Below are 24,446 nucleotides of genomic sequence, written 5' to 3' on the forward strand. Positions count from 1 at the left end.
GAAAATCCTTTTTTCACTTATACATGTAACAAAATGTTCCTGGACATTTCATCAGTCCCAGCAAAACTAAAGATGTTTGTGACCCAATCGTCATTCACTTGGTGCGACAATCGAACCGCTACATAACTTTATGTCACGCAAGTGTCGAGTTTAAGAGTCAGCTGGGGAACATTAAGGCCTTGGCAGACGTGTGCATGATGCGTTCTTCTTTATTTATTTTAAATAATGTTGTACTGAACTGAAACAGTCCAGTTGGTTACATCATTAATTACGTGATATTTTTTACTGTATCCAAAGCACTTTTCATTACTGAGAGGTCAGACACACACAGTAACTGCATCATTTAGCACAGTCGCATCATTCAGGTTCTCCTGGGGAACTTCAAGATGATCCCAAACCAGATGGGATGCATATATAAAAAACACTATATAAATGACCTGCATTTACATAGAAAGGAAAAATAGATCTTTGGAAATGACATGTCAGCATGTTTGGTCAAAACCCAAACCTCATGGGTAATGATGTACATTCTCGATCTTAATTAGCTCAAAGCCACTGTTGTGCAAGAGCTGCAGATTTCCAATATGGCTTCCAGAGGATGTGTTATATCACCTCAAGATCAGCTCTGAGTCACTTCTTGGCTAACGGCAACACAAAACACACACACATCAAAATTACCCATGCTGCAGAGTTGGAACAAAGGTGTGCGTATAGTAAACAAGGAAGCTAACGTAGGGGGTTGAAGGTCATGAACATAATGGTCATCTGTGAGCAGATAATGGGAAGGAATACACTCGCCTTCACACACACACACACACACACACACACACACACACACACACACACACACACACACACACACACACACACACACACAGGTACGTTTAATTATATTGTCAGAGTAAACTTCTAATCTTCTGTTCAACTTCTAAATCCATCATTTCACTCATGTCTCTAATTCTACAAAATTTTCAAATTTTGGCCTTAATGTTTCACAAGTGCAAAAAGTAACATTTCTTTGAAACTTGACTGTATCAGAGACGTGTCTTCATATCATATTATTATCAGTATGATGTTATCATTAAGTTTGTTCTGGGTTCTCTGATCTGCACATAATTAGCTCTCCATGCAAACTCATCTCTAAGAGTTGACATCATGTGTTCAGTCATCTGATTTCACTGTCAGATGGGTTTGGGTCTTGAGGGTACTGGTGCTGCATTATATATCAAATTCTGCGTGCATGTGTGTGTCTGAGTGTGTGTGCACATGCCTGTGTCACATCAAAGGGCTTACTTGGTAATAAGAGGTAATAAGTGAGACAGATGGTTTTTGTGGTGTAAATTACACACTAAGTGAACAGGGCAGTGACTGATTCTCTTGCACTTTCTCATCTCCCTGTCTTGTTTTTGAAAGAAAAAAGAAAGTAAAAATGTTACTTTGTCCTTGTTAAGCAAACACACACAAACAGGCAGAAGTATCGAAATATTGATAAAGAGGTTAATGCTGTAAACGTTTACGGCGTAAAAGCCATTTGTTAACAGAATAGTCTGTGGGTGTTTTTCTGTGGGTGCCTCTTTTAAACATGAAACAGTCCTCTGACTGTTGCATAACACGAAAAAACGTGGCAACGGGATCAAAACAGAAAGCTGGCCAGCACATCCCGCATATATAGAACAAAGATTTATTTTTTGATCCACAACCAACCATGACTCACATACGTGTCGACCACCAGAGAGGGACAGGGAGCCACAGTGGGGACTTTCGAGGCCTTGATGTTGGGTAGGTGGGGTGTCAGGGGTTCTTGATGCCTTCAGTTTTACTCATAGGTCACAACACCTGACCTCACCTGCCATTTTCTGCCCCCTCATGTCTGTCGCAAACCGTAACAAAGTGCAAACTAAATATAGATATGCATTGATCCACACATAGAAAGTCTCATATTCCCCACTATTTAAGGCAGGTAAAAGTCAGAGATTTGGTATAGGGTAATACCTGGGAAATGTGGAATCTCTGTTAAAATACCTGATTTTCTCCATCACTGAAGAATATGGAGAATGTTTCCTCTTTCATTCCCACTCCTCCCTGTAACTTTGGTGAGTGAGTACGATCTCCAGTGAGAAGTGTGGAACTGACTGATAGTTGCAGTTTCAACTGCAGAACTGTAGATCAGTTAAAAAGTCATTAAAAACCTGAGTTTCTCTCCAATACTCAATGAGGGAAATTTAAATATCAAGAATTTCCCGAAATAGCCATGTGTACCTATTGTTTTTGCATAATGGGAACAACATTTGTTTCTTCGTATCGTGCAAAAGAGTGTTTTTATAAACTGGGAATATCCTATAATGTTGGTGTAAAAGACGAATAAGAGAGTCAAAGACAATGCTGCTGTGACGACCAAGAACAGACACTCACATACAGGAATCAGGCAAAACTCAAAGTTTAGTCAACAGTTTGAGTTTTAATGTGGGCAGATGTCAAACATGGGAAGGCAGCAGGCGATGCAAAGGTAAAAGAAAAATGACAAAATCCCAAAACAAGCAAAAAGTCAAACAACAGAACAAGGCAACAAAACTTGCAGGGTATAGGCTTCCTATTATGTTGTCACATAGTTGAGCTGCAATTATTAAAGGAGGTGTATTGAAACATTTAATCATGAATTCTCTTGATTGATTTACATTGATATGATGTGTTTTCATTTTTCTGGTTGATAAATTCCTGACTTCATTGTTTTCTCACTTTCCAGCCGCCATGTTCTGCAGACTAACACATGATATCCTCGAGATTAAAGATTCCTTTATTGAGGGATTCCCTGAGACAGATTCTGGGGTTTCCCTGTTACAATAGTTTTAAAATATCTTTAAAAGCTCTTTGGCCTTTTACGGATGGGGAACATGGATGAGACGGTAGGTGGTGATAACAAAGAGGTGGATGAAAGTTTGACCTAATCGCCCTCTTTTAATGTAAGCAAAGGTCAGGCTCATGTCCCACCCTCACTGGTACACACATGAAAGGGACACAAATACAAAAGCATTTGCACTCGCACGTGGAAAACAGCGGGTAAGTCGCCTGGAGGGTTCCACATGTTAGATAAGAGACTGTGGGTGTGTCCCTGCATGTGCATGTCTGCCTATTCTCCTGTTAAAATCAGGATTTGATGGGGTGTTTGAGGCAATAATCTTCTAAATGTCTGCTTGAATGTTGGGTGTTTGTGAATTTGTCATAATTTTTGTGGTTGAGAAATTATAGGTGAGTGCAAGGGTGCATGTTTGGGTGTGTGAGCTGCACTGAGACAACAGGGAATACTTGTTGAAAAGGGAACTTGAGGCACACATCTCATAGGAAACTGAGCCTTTGTAGATGACAAGAAAATTGAGCAGGGTCATTTTTCGGCCACAGTGTTCATCTTATGTTGGAAGCTTCTAGAGAGACTCACAGAAGCAGGGATGTGTTCATTTCAAGTACAAGACAAGGGAACAAACATTTAGTGATGGTTGGTATACATGACCTTTTCACAAATCACACTGTCTGGCCTGGGAACGCCTCTGTATCCCCTGGAAGAGCTGGAACTCTTGGCTAGGGAGAGGGACATCTGGAATACCCCTACACAAAATATTATTTAAGTGCTTTTACTTTAAAATGCTATGTGTTATATAAGATGCATCCAAAAGGTCACATGTCCTATTTGAAAATGTTTTAGTCTGACTAAGTGTTTCAAATGAAAGTCTGTAGTACTGCTGCTAGCACTGATTTAGATATGTTTTAATGCAGAAAGCTGACATGTATTTCTTCAAACGACTCTGTTCGTGTACACAGCACCATAAACTACTGCGCAATTATATTTTGTGGGTTTCAGCTTGGAAGAAACAACACTTCAATATGCTGGGACTTTTAAAGCAGGTAGTTATTCCTCTGATGATGCAATATTTTGCATGAAAAGACTCAATTGACGTCAGATGCAGGGTCCTGTGGGGTTTGCTGGGAGAGTTTGCTTTTCACTCAACGCAGCAGGAAAGTGTGTCAGAACAACACTATGTGGGAAATCACCAGGCTTCCTTGGTCAGGGGGTTGCATGCTTTTCGGAGTGGGTCGACAGGACTAACTGCTGTTTTGACTAAATTTCATTAGTTGCAAAGATCCTATTAGACGTGACCTCATTGCACAGAGAGCTGCGCGTATGTTTTGGAATCTCACGTAGAGGCTAATAAACTTCCTTTATCATCCTTGCGAAAACAAAAGCAAACCTTTCTGTTGCCAGGAGTACGGCTGAGGGTGTAAGACACCTCAGACACCAGGAACAAGCCATCAGACAAACACACACTCAAAAGAAAACAACTGTTGGCCTCAAAGTTTGTAGCATCTTCCATTATTTAGGACAACAGCTTGTGAGCTTCATTCATCCATCATTTAACCTCCACAGAAACCCAACATAAACAGGGAAACATGCTTCAAGCAGAGACTAACGCTAACAGCCAACCATACCACCAACAAACAGCCCAGATAGACCCTAACAGTGGATTATGCTGCAGCAGCAGTTAGCTGTGCCAAGGAGGTTGTGTTTCCACCTATGTCTGTTTGATTGTTGTGAGGATTCCGCAAAAACTACCACACTAATTTTAACCAAACATGGTGGAGGCATGTGGCCTGCTCCCTGGAAGAATTCAATTTTGGTGCAGATGTGGATTAAGGTGTGAATCCAGGAACCATTTACCACACTATTTAACTTGGCGAAATATGGTTTTAGCCTATAGGTGGAGGAATGTTGGTTGGTTGAAGGTGCAGATCCTAGAATTTGTTTTCACTTTCTTCAACATTGCAACATAAAAAAGGCGGACTGAAAACAATACTGCTGGTGGTGCATTGTGGATCATGGTGAGGTTAAAGGTTCAGCTTGTGACCTACTCTACAAACTCAGAAAATAATAGGAGACATGGGAATTTCTGTATCTCGCAGTTTATCAAAAGCACATGGTATTCACGAACAGTGCAGTTGTCTGTTGGCTCCAGTGGGAATCGAACCCCTCACCTCATTGTGATTTGCTCTACTTTCTGCTGGACCAGGATAGATAGATAAATACTTTATTGATCCTGGGGGAAATTTAGGCATAGGACAGAATGAGAACCAGAGCAGGAACCAGGCAGATACAGTTGTTTATCATCCCACAGCTGCAAGTGTCTCTGTGGGTCACTGTGACGTCAAGAGAATCCGAAGCTGATTGGCCCGATGAGGCTGTGGTTACAGAACCTGCCATTGGTGGATTGAGTTAACATACACACTTAAGATTTCATTTCACTTCCTATATTGGAATTAATTAATGACAATTGACATTTATAATTTTTTTAAATAAACCTATAATATAAATAATGGGTGGTGCTGGGCATTAGATGTATCTCAACAACATCTATGTGTTTGTGATCTTATGAGGACTGTACATACTTTTCTAAACTACCTGATTTGCATGTTTTTATTTATATATTTTTTGTTGGTTGTGTAAAATTTAAAGGATGTTCCTGGAGCCTGACTTTACTCAGCTTTACTGAATAGATTGATGATCTTTATGAAACACGAAGGTCACCATGTATTGTGACATGTCTGTTGTGTTCTAGTGATAAAGAGATGGTGTTTATTTTCAGCAGGTTTTATCTAAATCACGTAGCCAAGGTTTTTGCTGTGAGGAAACTAAATTTTCCACCTGCCTTGAGACACTGAGCTGTAAATCCATAAGTAAGCGTGTAACCAAGAAGGCAAACACACCAGACTTCTACCCATGTTCTTGTACATTGTAGGTTTTACAGGTATACCTGCCAGGTATGTTGAACTATAAATACCAGCAGCCGCTGTTCCCTCCCTGCTTACATCATGCTCCAGGTCGTAGAGGACACAGCCAGACTCACCTCTAACATCTCTGAGAGTCGGCAGAAAATATTTCAGACACGTCCTGACATTAACATCAGTTTTGTTTTGCAGCTGGTCTTTACAAAGTCTGGTAGCCGTAAACATGCTCACCACGAAAGTTACCTGAGGCTTCATGTCAAAGAGGGTGTTAGTGTTTACAACTTTGATGAGAAGATGAAGCAAAACTATTCTTCTGACCACCAAAGGAAAAGAAAAATGTAAAACTAGAATGCCGCTGCATTTATTACATACCTCTGCCAAACAGTCCCCTTAAATCCAATCATGCTGCACAAAGGCACTAATGGAAATTAGACAAGACATCATGAGATATAACGTTTAAAAACATGATTTGTGAGGCCACCATTACCTTAAACTATGAACTTTGACCCCCCTAAAGTTACTCAGTGAGTCTAAATGAACATTCTTACCAAATTTAAAAGGATTCTCCCAAGCGGTTCTTAAAATAAGGCGTTCATAAAATGGATTATAATCCAAGTAAACGTTTGTACCAAATTTGACAGTTTTCCCTTGAAGTGTTGCTGAGATTTATCGTCCAAAAAGACCAAAATATATTTCCACTTAAGGAACAAATCCACAGCTGATCTACAAAAGTAGTTTTCACAAGAGCAACATTTATTAAAAAGGTTTTTGTTCTCATGAACACTGGACATCAGATGTACACAATATACAAATGGTGCATTTTGTAGCAAATATACTTTCTATAGAGACAGCAGCAGCAGAATTGGCATGTACAAAAATACACATATGAATTTCTTACACAACACAACATACCAAAGGAACAAGATAATATATTTATATATATTTATATATATATATTTCTATATCATAAATATGCAGAGCTATACATGTTGGACACAATTCACTGTAATGGAGAGAGGAATTAAAATATTAATAATACAGGATTAAAGTACATTTTGACACCATTTAAAATGGCAACACTTCACATGACAATGACCTTATTCCAGAGTGTTGTTCTGTGGAAAAGTTCAGTTCATAGTAATACTTGGAGAATACTGCATAATCTACAAGTTTGTATCTACACAGTTTGCAGTAATACACAGGGAAATAAGGTCATTAATTGTAAAGTGTCACACCAGAAATCAACACTGCAACATCATCGTATTATTATGAACAAACATACAACAGCTACAGGGACTGTTTGTGCATTCAACACACACACAAACACACACGCAGGCCGTATCCTTCACGTTCCTGTGAGACTAACAGGGTTTCTCGGTGAAACTATTGAAGTGCAATGAAAGCAAGAATTAAAGAGATTTTTCCCTCAGTGGCACAAGTTTTCTCACATTCCTGCTCAGGACAGGCCGACAATGATCACGTCATACTCAGCAGACTTTCACACAAGCGCACACACACACACACACACACACACACACATCGACAGTTTTTATTCTTCCTCCCCCACCCTCCCCTCCTCTCGCAGGTGACAGAGACATGAACCAGAGCTGCAGAGGACAACACTGTGTGGTGTGCGCCTGGAAAATCAGCTCATACGAATAAATACCAGCCCCACTGATTTCACTGACTCAGATGTATAAACACTCCACAAGAAAGAAACAGAAACTCAACAGATGCAATCGGTCATTAAAGGTGGAATTGCTATTTAAAATACTCTGAGATATATTGTGTTTTTAAGGTACAAGTATGTACAGTGGGAGACATCTGTGTTTTCCTCCTCTAGCACTGCAGGAAACATCACGGGTGTTGTGGAAAGAACTAAAAACCAGGTCCACAGTGTTTGCATCAGATCATCTTGACCTTATTGTCATTATTGTACAGAGCAGCAGTAAATAACAGTTGTGCTTTTGCAGCCTCTAAAACATCTGTCACCTCTGGTTGTGTCCTTGACGTCATTCTTTTTACATGAGAACTTTATTCACCACACGTATGCCAATGTACATCATTGATTTCTCACTTCTTTTTTTGCAGGAATGAAATAAGACTTCCTCAATCTTTCATTTTCGCCGCTTCCCTCATTATTTCACATTCTGAAGGTAAAGCAAGGACACACAGTCAGAGAACACATGTTTTTCAGAGGGCTGTAACTTAACCTGTACTGACAGTACAGTTACTGATGTTTAGGAATCTAGATGTTCAGTTAATTGTTTCTTACAAATTGGGCATCAATACTCAATAAATAAATTTTTGAGGATCTTCAATGTAACATCACTGTAAAAAACATGAAAGAATGTTAGGGATTATAACTAACAAAACTTTCATTGTACTTTTGCCAGATGTTTGTTATAATATACAGATTATTCCCATTAAGAGACTCACTGATGCAGGAGGAGCATCTCTGCCTTTTATGATTTTGAACCTTGGATGTACCATTGCAGTAAACTGCCTTTTTGTTGCACCGGGTTAACTCCTGCTGCCAGGTGGAGTATATGGAAGAATATAATCACATTAATAATGACAACAGTTTTATAAATTCAATCTCTCATACACAGTTTGTCTGTACAATGTTCTTATTTACACGTATGACTCTTCTGCGAAAAAAAGCTGCTCGAAGTCGTCCACTCGCGGGTCGCTGCATCGCCTGCTCTGCCACTCCCTCTTCCCCTGCACTATAGCCAGTGCCACCTCCTGACTCCTCCGCAAGCAGGCATCTGCACCCTCCTGATCCTGCGAGGAAAAGTAGTCCCGTACAGTCTGGGTGGCGGAGGGAGACAGGCAGAAGCGAGGCTCAGCATGGTTGGGCTCTACGTCTGTTACTCTAAGGCCGGCATCCTGGGCCTGACCCTTCGAGATTCGAGGTCTGTTCAGGCTGAGGCTGGAGGATGGGTGAGAGGAGTTTGCAGTGACCTCGGTGGGCTCAGACGCTCGGCGGGGGAGGGTCTTCCCTCTGTGTCCCTCCATGGCCGGAGTTAGAGAGTGAGACTTTTGCCTCTGGAGGACCAGAGTGGTGCTGCTTTGTCCATAGAAAACACCCTGCGGGGGCTGAACACACTCGTTTCCAGCCAGTTTCTGTGTGGCCTCACTTCCTATGGGGGGTTTGGGGTTGTTATTAGAGGCTGGGATCGGGGGTCTGTGGGTACAGGTCTGGTCATGGAGCTGCCTCAGCTCTTTGACCGTCAGGGGCTTCTCAGTCCCCTTGTAGAAAGGCGAGCGACTGTGCTGCAGCTGCTGCAGAGCCTGCTGGTAGGACGGAGGGCTGCTTGATCTCCGCTGGCAGCTTCGGTTCACTCCCGCCGCCTCCTGGGCACCGACGGAGCAGCCATGACTGGTTGGGTTGGTTTTCCCATTTACCACAGGCAAGTCCTCGTCTGTGTGCCCGTTATCAGACTGCTTAAGTGACAGGCGGCGGTCCCTCTTGAGCCATGTGTTAGGGTGGAGGCCGTGGGGGTGGGAGGTGGTCCGGATGGGCTGGGTGGGCTGTGGACATAGAGGCATGGCTTCCCTCTGAGGGGGGGAGTCCCTGGGTGACAGCATGGGCCGCCCAGGATAGAGAGGGGAGAGAGGAAGAGGCTCAGCCAATGGAATCACCCCATTGGTGGCGTAGTCAGTAGAATACTGCGAGAAGGCGGAGTCTAAAGAGCTGAGGGAGGAGCCGGTGGGTGAGGTTGCAGGTGACGACAGACTGGAACAGCTGGCGTCCAGTCGCAACGGAGGTGGAGCTGTGTGCTTCACCTTCCTCCAGCCTCCATTCTGGACTTTGGCTCCTCCCTTCTCACGTCCATCCTCCCCCTCCTCCTTCAGCTGCAGCCCGTTCAGCCCCTGCTCCAGGAACACCTCATCCACCCCCTGCTCCTGCTCCCCTTCCATGGCGGCATCGTAGCTCGCCTTCCTTACAGGCAGACAATCAGCGTGAGCCATCAAAGTGCATGATGGCGGCGTGCTTGCCAGGGCCAAGGCGGGCTCCGAACTTCTCCTCAGCCTCCTGGGACCCTGCGACACGCCATTGGCCTGGCGGGTGCGAGGCTGTCGAACTGCAGGGCTGAACCTCCTGGGTCTGGCCAGCGGGGGGAGCTGCAGCAGGAGGTCGCTCTCGGGGTCAGGGTCAGGGTCGCAGTCACTGAGGGTAATAACGGAGTCGCGGCTGCGGCTGTCCGGCTTGTCCTTGTCACGGAGCGGCAGCTGCTCCTGGAAGGGGGACTCAGGGTCATCGTTCAGCTCGTTCTCCAGACTGTCGTAGGACGAGTCGTTCATCTGGAAGGACGACGCATCTGGAAAGAGAAGAAAGGAAGATGGAGGGAGGAAGATGAAGAGGGAAGAGGAGAAAGAGAATATTATTATACTTCTAAACAATAAACCAACAAAAATCTAGATATTTTCATACAAAACTTTACACAAAACCTACCAAACAATAAGTCTTTAATATTATGTTCCCGTAATAGTAATGTAGCCTTTTGATCATAAAGCTTTTACAAACATTCCCTTTCAAGTGAAATTCTTTACACTTTACAAAGGAACTGCTGCAGCTTCAACTACCAAATTTAGTTTCTTCCTAAAAACCTTATCCACCAAGCTGAAACACTGAGAGCAGTATCTTGACCCGCGAGCTGAACGAACAAAGTCACGGTTCACCGCTGGAGCCGGAGGGAACAGAGGACAAAGCGCCGTCCTGCTGTGAGCTCCTTGACCTCGCGTGGTTATTTATAGAGCCCGGGAAGAAAAGTTGGCGCTATTTATGAATGTGGAGATTCAATGGCGTGTTAATCGACACCTGTGACCCTGGCAATCACTGAAATTACAGCAGGTCAATCTGCTGACCCCAATCAACAGGCCTGAAAGAGCCTCGGCCATTCAGTCGCACACACACAAACACATCCACACAAGGTTAGACAGTCAATGTCAAACCAGCTTGTGATAACTTCTTAGTGTGTGTGTAGCACACTGAAGCATTGTTGGTGAACTTTGAGAAAACAATTCAAGGTTCTGTTGCCACACACACACACACATTTTATATAGTATTTATTTCAGAGTGTATTATGTATTATATCGCTTTACATAAGAAAGAACTTCATTGTACAGGACTGTATATAAACGCTTTGAATCTTGAGTTTAGATTTCATTGTTGGACACAAACTATTCTTGTCATGTCACCGACTCAGCCCTTCTCAGCCTCTTATCTCCACAAATGTATAAAACCGTTGAATTTAAAATGTCATTGTTGGATTTATTTGCTGATATAAACACGGTGGAGTTTTGTATTTCATTTCAGTGGTTTCATCAAAGAAAGTCTAAATTAATCAAAATCCACAGACTTGGCCTCTATCTTCAAAACAACTCTGTCAAACTCCGTCAAATCTTTTGCTTCACACTCAGCTTGATCCCCTCTGTGCTCTCGTCCTGCCCTGTTCTCTTTATTCTCTCACCTGATCCGTGGTCACTGCTGCTGCTCTTCTGGCTGAAGCTTCTGAACAGCGAGGTGATGTCTTCTCCCAGGACGCTGCTGCAGTTGTCTATGAGGAACCGGACCAGCTCGCACACCTGCAGGAGGAAACAACACACGGTTACAGCGTGAACCCTTTTACCTTTCGTTCTTTTTGCTTCGCTGCAGTTGCTGACTGTTCATTTTCATTGTTGCACATTTGGACGAAGGCGCAATTCTGTTTATGCAGAGGTTTATTCGTTGAAGCAGCTCCTTTAGGGAGGATGCAAAATGTTCTGCAGTAATTCAGCGAACATGCAGTTTCCAAGTGTTTTTGTCAGCATGAATTCAAACTCACACATTTTCTGAGTGGAATGCATGAAACACACACTCGCACACACTCACACAGACACACACATGCGCCTAATTGAACACAAACACATACAAACCACCTCCTGAACATTTGAACATTGATTAAACTTGACATATTGTTGTGCTGAAACAAACGTGTGGCTGCTGTTACTGTAGCTGCAGCCTGATTCACTTTGTGACCCTGTGACCTAAATCATTTTGTGGTTTGAAGAGTTTTTGTGCGTGTTCCATATTTTCACTCTCGAGAAAAGTCTGTGTTCATTTGTTTGCTGCTGAAATCGACGCTCCAACGCCTACACAAGAATTTGCATTCCGACAAAACATCCTGATAATAACACATGACGTCATGTGTTGGCTTTTATTGGCTGGGAACGGCAGAGTTGGAGATTAGTGCAGTAACGTTTCTTTTAATGTCTTCTAAGATAATAATCATCATCATATTTAGAGGCAGCTGACCCAGATCTCAGCTCCGATGGGAACAACACATTTTGCAGAAGCTTCCAATACGTTTGAGTTATTGCTTCAACCAGCTCTGTTTCGCAACACGCTGACAGTGACTGTGCTTTACGGGAATTATCAGCTCAGTCTAAACAGAAGAAAAATTTACCAAACACATGACGTCCTGTGAAACGAACAGCCGGAGAACGCCGGAGGGACTGAGAGACACTGGAAAGATTCCATTAGAACCCGCCTGCTGTGTTTATAAATGAGTTGTTTTTCTCTGTCACCATTCGGCCTCTGCGACACCATGACACTATGGAAAACACGGTGGAGACAAACAGACTTTAGGGCCTCTCACTGTTTGTTTGTGGGCCAGATGTCTGTGTCTGTGTGTGTGTGTGTGTGTGTGTGTGTGTGTGTGTGTGTGTGTGTGTGTGTGTGTGTGTGTGTGTGTGTGTGTGTGTGTGTGTGTGTGTGTGTGTGTGTGTGTGTGTGTGTATGTGTGGTATCCACATGCAGTTAATGAGTCAGAGGAAGAGACTGGTTTGGTTAAACACTGCACACTCCGGCTGCAGTCATTTTGCACATTTAGTTATCAGAGGTGTTTCAAGGGACTTTGAACCATTCTAGTCTTTAACCAAACTTTAAAAATTATGAAGCTTTTGGGAGAAAGCTGAGCCATTTTCTCACATTAACTCGGGTCAGACGCATTCACAACAACAGGAAAATGTCAGAAACAGTCATGTGATGGGTGGTGTCTGGGTAGAGCCGCAGGAGGCAGGACATAACGTATATATTACGCCTTAGAAATCATTGTTTTACAGCACATCCACACCTGCGTCGGCCCTCATCGCCAAAAGCTCTTGGGGTTCTTCTTGCTGTGGATTCACGTAATAAACCGTTCTCAAGAGCCCCCTTTCAGCTCAAGGCCCCCAGGCAACACCCCTGAAAGTTAGAAAAGTTGTCTTAAAAGACGGTGAAATGTCTACTGCATTTCGAATAATAATCAACCTGTCTCTTGATAAGATTGAGATTTTTCAGCGGTGCAATAAAACTGCCACTGATGCTTGATTTATTTTTATGAGAGCTGCATTTTCAGAGTTATACAACGTAATGAGGTCCACGGTTAATTCATGCTGGCAATCGAGAAATGTTAATCTCTTCTAGTTGTAACCAGAGAGCAGATGCAACATTGTCCTCCTCGTTTTATCTCCTCTGAAAGTGCACCACTTGCCCTAATGACTGTATGAAAGCCCGGAGGCAACACTTTTCTTTGGATTATGGGTAATTCTCAGCTATCTCTGCTATCCATAACCTGCCGTTACACAACAACAGTGTGTCCCCCACAAGCGCTGCATGTGAACTTTTGTGACACATGCAGTAGAAACGTGACGTCAAAATACTTTTAGCAAAGAAAGTACTGTAAGAGACATTTTTAAATCGGTATCTGTCTACATTCACTCATATGGAGCTAAAAACAGCAGCTAAAGCAAATACAAAAAAACGTTCAAAATAAGATGAAAACCTGCAGATTTGTTGTCGTCATTTGAAGCCAGAGAGAAAAATGGACATATGACTATACATAACCAACTTTGGGAAAAATTGATTGACATGTATTTAAATCTTTGTGAGTCCATGTCCCCTCTGAAAACATGGAGGAGGCATGGCTCCTGACCTATACTGCAGCCAGCCACCAGGGGGGCGATCAAGATGATTCTGCTTCACTTTTGGGGAGCTGTCATGTCGTCCATCTTTACATCCAGTCTGATCAAAATAATTAAAAGAAAGTTTTCTCCCTAAACACATCTTCCTAATTGTACTGTTTTCACTACTTTCGTCTTCACTGTCTTCCTCTCTCCGGTTTTCCTTTCTACTTCCCTCTCTTGATTTGTTCTCTTCTCACCTGTCACTCTCCCTTTCATTCTGTCCTTCCTGCCCTCTTTCAAACACTCGTTCAGCATTCCTCCCTGTCAGTCAGAGAGCGCCGCTACGTGATACCGAGCACAGTTAGAGAGAAGCCTGTAGGCATCCAGAGTGTCCATCCATCAGCAGCCTGTTCCGAGCTGCTTCTTTGTCTTCAACTCTCTTTCACCTCTTCACAAAAAAAGGTCAATTAAAACTGAATGCTGAAAAATATTAGTTTGTAATATGAACGCAGGTGTAGAACGGACTTTCTGCAATGACTGCAACACTACATTAATCCTGCAGCAGGACACCGCGAGCGTGTACACAATCTGCACATGTGCGTGGGTGTGGGTGCATTAGCAGATGTTACAGCTGTGTGTTAGTAGGTCATTTCTGAGTATTTCTAAGGTCATCAGTCCACACACACACACACACACACACACACACACACACACACACACGCGAAAAAAGTCCACCTATCTGCCTTTCCTCCTCACAAGATACTGCACTGCAGAAAAGTCACTGTAATTTAAAACAAAGCAGAAGAAAGCAAAAAAAAATTCCTTCACATTTTAAGAGCAAGCTCAAAAGAAAAACAACTTTCCTCTGAATGATTTGTCTCCCTGTCTCCATCTTAAGTGGTACAAACACCAAAGCTGCTTTTACCTCGGGAGCTCCTAAACAGCTACAGCCAGAAACATTAAAATTATACGCTGCATGGACGTAGGAGGGACACAGAGGCTCAACTGAATTGGCTGAAACTGAGCATTCACATGTCTCCAGACGAGGTTGGGAACTGGCCATTACACGGCCAGGGGCCCGCACGCACGTTTAAATTAGCCCCTGGTCCCGACCGCAGGGGGGGGAAATGTTGAAATCTCACTTTGTTATTTTTTTAAAGCTTTTTTTTTGCCAAGAAAAAGAGTGTCTGTGCTCAGATGGCCTCACAAACTAGCAGTGTGTGAGAGGGAAAGTGTTATCAGGGGAGTATTTGTGAAGGAGATATTTAGGTATTTGTGGGTGTTGAGGCTACTTGTACTGACAAGTGTGTGTGTGTGTGTGTGTGTGTGTGTGTGTGTGTGTGTGTGTGTGTGTGTGTGTGTGTGTGTGTGTGTGTGTGTGTGTGTGTGTGTGTGTGTGTGTGTGTGTGTGTGTGTGTAGAAAGAAACTGAGCGGTACTTCAGCAGCAACACAATTTACTGCTAAAACACATACTTGTCCTCTGTAGGAAATTCTTTGCATATTTTTTTCTCAATGTGCACACACACACATACACGCATGCATAAACACACACACGTGCAAACACACGTACACACGCACTCTTTTGAAAAGGTAAGCAAACCAGCCACCCACTGAGACTGTGTGTAACTCAGTAACTGTTACTTTCCAAAGAGACCAAGAATCCAAAAGCATAGTGCTCCAAATCTCAGTGACTACATGATGGGCTGTGGTGGGTGAGGGGGCCCTGTGAGCTGCGGCAGCTTCAGCTTCTGCTGCGGACTTAAGTCATTTCAGGTTAGTCTGGCTGCCCATGAGGGCGAAGGTTATGGAGAAAGAGTGAGCATCAATAACTTCACCAAAATCCAATTAAGGGGATTTTAGCCCTAGAAACTAATTTACTACAAGAAGATCTCTAAAAACTATGAAATACTACAGCTGTGAGGTTGAGGGTCACAAACACAGACTGTATCTAAAGATGGACGACGTGTCCCCACTTCCAGAGATGAATTTTGGGATGGAGCCACAGCATCGAGGTCCTGGCAATACCTGCACCGCGTACCAATCATGAGTCAGTCTCAGTGGTCAATCGTGCCATTTCGCCCTGTCACGATGAAATGACAAGATTTCATTTCAACCCTAACCCTTATTTAATCAAATAACTAATTAAAACCAAACTTGTCCAAACCATGAACACGTGTGATAAGAATGATCTAAACTGACAGAAACGTGGAGGAAGCAGGGTCGTTATGTCGTTCATCTTTATATACAGTCTATATCCCTCTGGTCATGAGCTGGAGATTTCGAATACAAGAAAAGTCAGTTATAGGTAACTAGCTCGACATCCAGAGGGAGTTTGTAGTAAATCTGATGCTCCTTCATATCAAAAGGAACCAGTTTTACAATACAAATCAAACAGGTAGGAGGACAGACCCAGAACACGCTGAAGAGACTACATATCTCATCTGGCCTGGTAACGCCTGGGAACCCGCAGGAGGAAGTGGAAAGCGTTTCTGGAGGGAGGGACGTCTGCTCTACCTCTTTTACCTGTTGCCTCCAGAAACCTACTCCAGGAGAGCAGCAGAGAATGAATGAAGGGAACGGTTGGAATAACTGCAGCCGATATATTTCTGATATGCTCTCTGTAACAACATGTTACAAACATCTCAAATGTATTTCTCTTAAACAGTTTGACAGATGTTTTAAGGAAAAAATTCACTTACATCAGAACTACAAACAATCTCAAGAAGAAAAGTGAATTAGTGAATACAGAGTTACCTGTATGGAAAGATATCAATAGAAGTACATGAGAACGTGTTTTTTTTGGGTGAAACCACTTTTTGAAGGCGAAGTTGTAAAGTTGTTTTTTCCTGTGTGTTGAAGAATCAGCATGAAACTGTGAAGCTTCCCTCTTTCCTGTCAAGTCTTGCTCCGAGCTCTGGGGCTTCAGACTCAGCAGAGTAAGAATGTGATTTTAGCCTGTCACTGATGACATGAAAACGTGTGTGTGTGAGTGTGTTTGTGCGTGCGTCACAGCTGTGTGTTGGTAGCATGTGTCAGCTCCTGCTCGGAGGTCGACCCTCACATCCGCAGGGAAACCTTCCGTCTGCTGACAAATGGCTTTTGAGCTGACAGAGATATTGTGTGCATGTATGTGCACCTGCAGTGTGTACACATGTGTGTATGTGCGTAATCGTGTCAGAAAGACCGCAGTATCTTACCTATCCAACAAACTCGTGTCTGCCTGCCTGATCACATGTTTCATATATACACACTCATGCTGAAGCAGTTTGCTTCTATTATCGCCCTGAAATGTTTAATTCCTCAGTTTGCACACACACACACACACACACACACACACACACACACACACACACACACACACACACACACACACACACACACACACACACACACACACACACACACACACACACACACACACACACACACACACACACACACACACACACACACACGTAGCAGTGTGTTGTCCAGTTGGACATGTTGCAAAATAACGTTTTACTTCTGCCAAGGATGTTGTGTTTTAGTCCTTGTCTGTTTAATTGAGTGTTGGTTGATCTGTGTGTTTACACAAAAACTACCCAACGGATTTCCGTGACACTTGGTTGAACTATGGGAGATGAGCCAAAAACAAAACCTATAACATGAAATTCAATCTCAAATCTCACCTTGCAGATTTCAGATAAAATCATCTGCTCCCTTGCACAAAACACTCTATATGTGTGTAAATGAGTGTGTGTGTGCGCGTGCTCCTCCTCACCTTTTTGGTGCCCTCCCCCTCCATCTCAGGGGTGCTTGGCGCCGGAGCCCAAAGCATACTGGGAGCGATGCAGACAGACAGGTTGAAGGCGTTCATCTGGTTGTCGAGGGCGTTGCCTTGGATACAGTGCAGTATGGCGATCACGTGTCGCAGCAGAAGCAGGTTCTCGCCAGGTAGTAGGTGGAGCAACCTGAGAGAGGGAGTGATGAGGAAGAAACGGAAGAAAGAGAGGAGGAAAGGATGGTGAACGGCTGGTTCCCTTGTGTGTGTGTGTGTGTGTGCGTGTGTGCGTGTGTGCGTGTGCGCGTGTGCGCGTGTGCGTGTGTGCGTGTGTGTGTGTTGCCATGTCGCCTCCTGCTCTCTGGCTCCACAGGAATTTCTCAACTCACATTCTCATTGTTTCTTTCGCGTTACTTGTTTTTTATTTTGCTAAGCAAAAGGAATTCTGTTTGTTGATGTTGGATGTGAAGCTATGTGCCCCCTCTCCCTCTCCAACTTTCTCTGTGCAGACGTAAACAGTGTGTAATTAAAGGAAAAACCAACAGAGTGCCACAGTGAGGCGTTGAGCCGCCACAAGCCTCCACAGCACACGTCTTCAGGTCTTTTCCTTTAATTTGTCACCAATCGGCACAATGAACGTCTGTGTGACTTGTTGTGTCTGAGTGTTTGCTGCAGCAGATGATTGGCACCAAATAAGTTGTTTTTTTAATTTAGGATTGGAAGGGAGCGGTTCTACCTCTGGACAGCTTGCGTCCTCTCCTCCCCTCGGTCTCCCTCCATCACGTCCATCCACCGCTCGTACAGATCCACACACAACAAGCTGCCCGGGATATTTCGCAGGAAGTCCTGTGTGGAGAAATAAAATCACAAGATAAGATAAGATAATGCTTTATTATGCCGTGTTGTAGCAGCAACGGGAATCATAAAGATAGTCACTTAGTAAAAGTAATAAATAAGAACAAAAACTTGGAAATACATAAATTGAAAATATGGTGAAACAAGATTGCACATGCATGTGGTCAACTGAGATGAGATAATTAATGGAGATACAGTATTGGAATTAGCTAAATTCAAACATGTCTATCATCATGATTGTTTTCTATATCAAATACCTATTTTATATTGGTTGTTTTACTTGTTCTTTAGCTGATGGACTGAACTGTGTTTGATTTTTGGTTGTCTGACTTTAAATGTGTTTAACTGGCATCTCTGGATACAAACCTGATAGTTAATGTTGAAAACAGATCTTGAACACAGATATCAATATCTGAGATAGTTTTTAAGTCTATAAAATGCAAAAATAATGGTAAATTCCAAAGTAATGCCATGAAATAATTAACAAAACCCACATTTTTATCCAGCAAAAGTTTTGTATTTTCAACTCAATAGAAAAATTAAAAGAGGTGATATCTGCATGAAACACCTTTAGGAGTTAACAGAAATCACCATCAAATCCTGGATACGATTTTTAATCATTCACAATGTATCAAAGATACTATCACTGTCATATTATTATCATATCATCTGTAAGGCTCCCCACTTTTTAAATGAATTAGAAAACATACAGCGTAAAGCCCAATATTCATGATAAAAACATAATTTTAGTCTGGAGCAGCCATCCGTGTCCATTCTGCAAAAAATAGGTTAAAGCCCAAAAAAGAGTTAAGATGAATCATCCGTGTAAAATAAATGTAAAAAAACCCTCCCAGCTGTTCTCAGGATGCTCCGCGCTGCAGCGACTGTTCGGCCTGGATGTTGAACAATGCTGCACCTTGTGTGTGTGACTGGCAGCCTGCCGGGCTGTGCACAGACAGATTATCCTGTCTGAACTAATGTGACTTTGGATGCACATCAGTCGCTCCTGCTTTCTGTTGTCTGGCTTCAAACGAGTGAGACAGAGCAGACCTGTGTGCGTGTGCGTGTGCGTGTGCGTGTGCATGTGCGTGTGTGTGTGTGTGTGTGTGTTACCTTGAAGACGGCGGCGATGATGAACACAGACTGGTGTGAGATCTCTGGGTCCTCAGTCCCACTGTCCAGTCTGTCTCGAAGCTCCCGACAAGCTTTGGCCCCGGCCGACCGTCTGAAGACGCCCCGGGTGTAGGGCCCCTCCAGATACAGGAACACCAGCATGTCCTGGAGGAGACAGTGGAATTAAAGTCTTCATTAATAGAGTCCCTTCATATTATTCTCTTTACCAATAATCTGAATTGAACCGCATTCCATAGATGTACTATGTAAGAAGATTGCTTGGTTTATTTTTGCTTCATCATTTCCTAAAATCTCTTCAGCCTGACCTTTGAATAAGTATGATTTATAGACATTACTTTATTTTATTCACTTACTTTATCTATGTTGTAAATTTTATTCCACTGTATCCGTCTGTAAATATTATTATTATAGGTCTTCATCCCTTTATAAACTTTTGTATTCATTGTTTTTCATTGACTTTGAGCTACACTAACCTGCGCAAATGATGCCATACAAATAAAGTTGGACTGATTGATTGATAAAGGAGGAATCTGTCTGGTGAATTATATTCTGCAGCTTCAAATGAGCTTTTGTCGCTTTTTAAATGAGAAGAAGGAAGAGAGAGGAAGTTAAAATCAAAAGGATTAATGTTGATCCAGTTTAGCGTTCTAAAATATAATTATATAATATAATATGATCACAGAGGATACATTTTTTCTGAGTGTACATCACATCTCTTGTAATTCCAGCATGTGCGCTGCAGTATCAGACAAAAGCTCCAAAGCTTCCCACTCAATCTCCCTTTCTGCGGCTGCTATACGCTGTAGACCCCAAATCATCCTCCAGACAGGTTCCAGAACTGGTGCACATGACCTCTACTGGACTCACCATGACGGGCTTGGGCAGGCCGTGGTCTGAAGAGCAGATGGAGCTCAGTGGTCGTCCGAACAGCCGCCCCTGAGTGGGAGAGATGGAGGTTGGGGAAAGGGGCAGGCTGTCCAGCTGTGTGTTGGAGCCTCTCCAGAAAGGCCAGTTGATCAGAGACCTCTTCCTCTTAAAAGACTTCTGCTGACCGGGCTCTGCAGGAGGAAGAGGAAGAGTTATGAAAGGTGAGAGCTGAAGGCGCTAATGCAGGAACATTCAGCGATTCACCAACCTGCAAAACTTTACGTGTGTTAGCTGTTTACATGATGTTTATTTGAATCTAATGACAGACCAAGAAGACTATGAAAAATAGAAAAAGAAAGATTTATAGACCCAGTGTGTGTGTTTGCGTGTGTGTTTATCTATATATACATGTATGGGACCCTCTGTGTGTTAATGCTTATGACTGTGTGCCCCTCGTCGAGCGCTGCCACGTCCCACCTGGTTTTGTGTTTACGTGTCTACAGGTGTGTCTTCACCGCTTCTACATTTTGACATAACAGCTCAGCCTGTTCCTGCAGTTATGAAACTACAAACTGTGTGTGCACTGAAGTGTATCTAACTTTTAAGTGGCCACCCTGAGTATTTTCCTTATGTCACTACTGATACCTAGTATGGCCTATATGGTTGCCTGAAAGTGTACTTATTGAAATATTAATATATATTTGTATTATTAAGAACCTAATTTAGTGACATTTAAAGGAGGAATGCTGTATTAAGTGGCTGTCTATCAGTATGTGGAACCCATATCTCAATATCGATAAACCGATCTCGCGGCTTCAGGGTTTCATGGACTGAGCCCAGCAGCCGGTCTTTACTTGCCGTGGCTCATTTTGCAGTTAAGGGAGGAAAGCTGCAACTAGCATCCATTAAACTGGATGTTTGCTGTTACCAGCAGTATCCACAGGTGCCACCAAATCTACAGGGAGTGAAATCTGCAAGATCTCTGCTTAAAAGTGAGAGAGAGAAAGAGACACAGACGCACTGTGTAACACAGAGACACCAAAGAATCTGTGATTGAGAGAAACATATGCAGACATGCCCTCACGCTCCAGAGAACCATTTAATTTGAAGAGTGTGTCTCTGTTTATCCGTGCATGTGTGTGAATTATGTATGGGACCCTCTGTGTGTTGAGGCTTATGACTGTGTGCCTCTTGTCGAGCGCTCAGCGGTGCCATGTCACAATGTCTACCTGTGTTGTTTGTCGTCTGTCTACAGGTGTGTCTTCAATGTGTCTGCATGTTCTCTGTGACATAACAGCTCAGCGTGTTCCTGCAGTTATGAAACCACATACTGCGTGTGCACTGGCACGTATGAAGATGAAAAAGAACAGCAAACATTTCCATTTAATCTCATCCTTACACAAAATGACAAACTGACAGCAACACGATTCAAAACCTGTGGGACCAAGTTTAAGGACACATGCAGCATGGTGGCTTTCTACTTCTAGTTCAAATACCTTCAGTAGAGTTCATTGACAATTGATTAATTAGATAAAGGACAGTAATTGATTAGTCAATAAAGATAACTATTGAGCCAAATACCAAATATTTGCTGGTTGCGTCATCTTAAAATGTAATTATTTATTTTTTTATAAAATGGCTAAAACAAGCTATTTGAAAATGTCACCTTGGGCTCATGAAACTTGTCATGAAAAATTACTCAAACTATAATGTCACTCGTTAGGGCTCATACCTCCTTCCAAGTTTCGTGGAAATCTGTTAAGATCTTATTGTTTAATCTTACTTACAAATAGACAAACCGGGTGTGAAAACATGACCTCTTTGGCAGAGCTAATAAAGTGATGCATTCACTCTGACACATCTGTCAAAACTTCTGTCATCAGTAAATTTGTAAGCAGCAGTAAATCTTTCAATAACCCACTGTAGTAAAGATTTAATTGTGGCAACACTAACTTTTGCCAAGAATCTTGAGATGCCTCATTGATAACACAAGTGATTGTGATTTATATCTGAGGGCGGTTCTCTCCTAACGAATGAAGGATTCTTTCTGTGGGTGGAGGACGCACTCGTCCAAAAAGGGCCCCAAAAGAATACGTAGCATACCTCCCACAGAATCCATTATTTAACGATCTGCCATGGCGTCATGCCCAAATACACTCTGGAACAAAGTTCAACAGTAACAGAACTATTGCCGTGCTCTGGCACTTCTCAGCAGGCCTCGCCATCATTGAAACAACATGACCAAACCTCGCTGTTAATCAGGCGTTACATCATTACAGCGCTTTGGTGAGGAAGAGTTTTAGAGACGGGGAATGAAACATAGACGAACCACAAGATTAAAAAACAGGTGCTGGATGCTGTATCTCTTTACATGCAATGAAATAAAGGATACGGTTCGACTATTTCAGCTGTACCACTCTTTAACGATTTTAACTACAACCAGGTTCTAAGTCAAACCTTAACCCACCTTATCTGAATCGTTTTTGTAGCAGATAAAGGAGTTTAGAAGGAACTGACAAACACCGTCTTGATGATGAAGAAGCCACAACAGAAAAAAAAAGGTCAATGTGTTTAAATATGTGTCTGATAAACTCTAGAGCAAATCAAACAAACAGAAAGTAAACTTGTACATGTCCTAATAACTTCTGATTCGTGTTGGTGTTCATTGTTAAAGTGTAAAGTGAGCGACATGCAGCAGGGTCATACATCACTGTACAAGGTATCTGGGCCGCCACTGCAAAATGAACGTAGTAAACAGTTCGTGGAAAGCATTAAAGTATTAACCGAATTAACGCACATGAGCAAGATTAAGTCAGTGAGAGGTTATAAATGTCAGTTTCGATATATTTAGGGTTGTTTGGCCTACCTGGCTTAATTATGGGCATGGAGTAGTTCTTGATATTGAATATTTTTGGTAACAGCTAAAATGTGAGACTGTCAGGATGGTGAAGGGGTTCTGCGATGGCTGCCTTTCAATACACCCACAATCGTTAGCTTTGAGGTTCGGGTGTGAACCATTAGGCCTCTACGCTGGCGGCGCTGCAATGGAGTGATTACGTAAGGCGCTGTTGCACTTGAGGCAAAGGAATCTGAGGCGAAGCTTGTGGTTGGCAAACTGGAGCCTCCTCGACTGGAAAACACACACTTTTCCTCCTCGACTTGTTTTCCTCTAAACCTCATCTCCTCCTTTTTCCATCTGTTTCTCTGTATCCGCAGCTCGTCATCGCGCCTGTCCTCCGTCCTCCTGTTTTCACCCCCCCTCCTCTCGTTTCTGAGGTCCCCCTTTCTGCCTGTTCCTCTGTAAATTCCTCATTCTCCATCTGTTATAGTCTGCGTTTCTTTTTCCTTCCCCTCCTCTGACCCTTCAGACTTACTCAATAGTTGTGCCACCTCTCTTCACTTTCCATCTTCCTATTCTCACACTCATTCTTCCCTTCTGGGGTTTCTTCCTCTTCATCTGTCAATTGTTTTTCTTATTTTGATACAGAGACTGTCCCAACCCCTGCTGTCACCCCTTGTCCGCTAAGAACTCCTTTCCCACCATTCTCGATGTCTCTTTTCCTTCTCACTGTTGTTTCATCATGAGAACTAACAGCAACTGACTGTATGTTTTAGAGTATCAACATTGACACAAAGAGAAACTGTCTTTGTAAGTGAAACTCATTTTGAGTCTGTATCCTCCTTCGACTTCCCTAAATTTACAGATACGTCCTTGACACTGGCCAAACACGTGCTTGGAAACCGCCACTTGTTTAAAACCTGTTGATTGTTTGAGGTTAAAACCCAGCAAGACTAATTGTTATCTTCTAATAAGAACAAATAACGTTTTGTTTGGAAGCAGTTCTACTAATAACTAACTAATAAAACAAATGCATGTTGTTTTCACTGGGCCAGTTTTATGTTAAAAGAATAACAGAGAGACCGCCCTGCAGTTTGAGTGTACATACATTTTATTTCCAGACTGAAATCTAACCCATTAATCTTTGAGGTGACAACTGGGCAAATTTGAAGCAATTTTCCAACAGGCAGGAATAAGATATCATGTTCAAAGGGTCAAAAACATTTTGTAAGGCCACCGTGACCTTGACCTTTAAACTTTGGAAACCCAAATCTAACCGGTTC

General features: G+C 42.8%; 1 protein-coding gene across 2 annotated transcripts in view; it reads right to left on the reverse strand.

Moving 5' to 3' along the window:
- Window positions 1-6,504: 6,504 nt before the first annotated feature.
- LOC118120244 (rho GTPase-activating protein 20) overlaps window positions 6,505-24,446 on the reverse strand; it is a 55,429-nt gene continuing 37,487 nt past the window's right edge. For both annotated transcript variants that reach the window (XM_035175017.2, XM_035175018.2), the window contains exons 10-15: window positions 20,325-20,515; window positions 19,437-19,601; window positions 18,205-18,314; window positions 17,469-17,658; window positions 11,253-11,367; window positions 6,505-10,100 (exon numbers count right to left, since the gene is read on the reverse strand). In XM_035175017.2, the coding sequence (XP_035030908.2) occupies window positions 8,407-10,100; window positions 11,253-11,367; window positions 17,469-17,658; window positions 18,205-18,314; window positions 19,437-19,601; window positions 20,325-20,515 (2,465 nt within the window). In that variant the 3' untranslated portion in view covers window positions 6,505-8,406. The remainder of the gene's footprint in view (window positions 10,101-11,252; window positions 11,368-17,468; window positions 17,659-18,204; window positions 18,315-19,436; window positions 19,602-20,324; window positions 20,516-24,446) is intronic.

The sequence above is a fragment of the Hippoglossus stenolepis genome, chromosome 13, assembly GCF_022539355.2.
Source record: "Hippoglossus stenolepis isolate QCI-W04-F060 chromosome 13, HSTE1.2, whole genome shotgun sequence".
NCBI classification, from domain to species: domain Eukaryota; kingdom Metazoa; phylum Chordata; class Actinopteri; order Pleuronectiformes; family Pleuronectidae; genus Hippoglossus; species Hippoglossus stenolepis.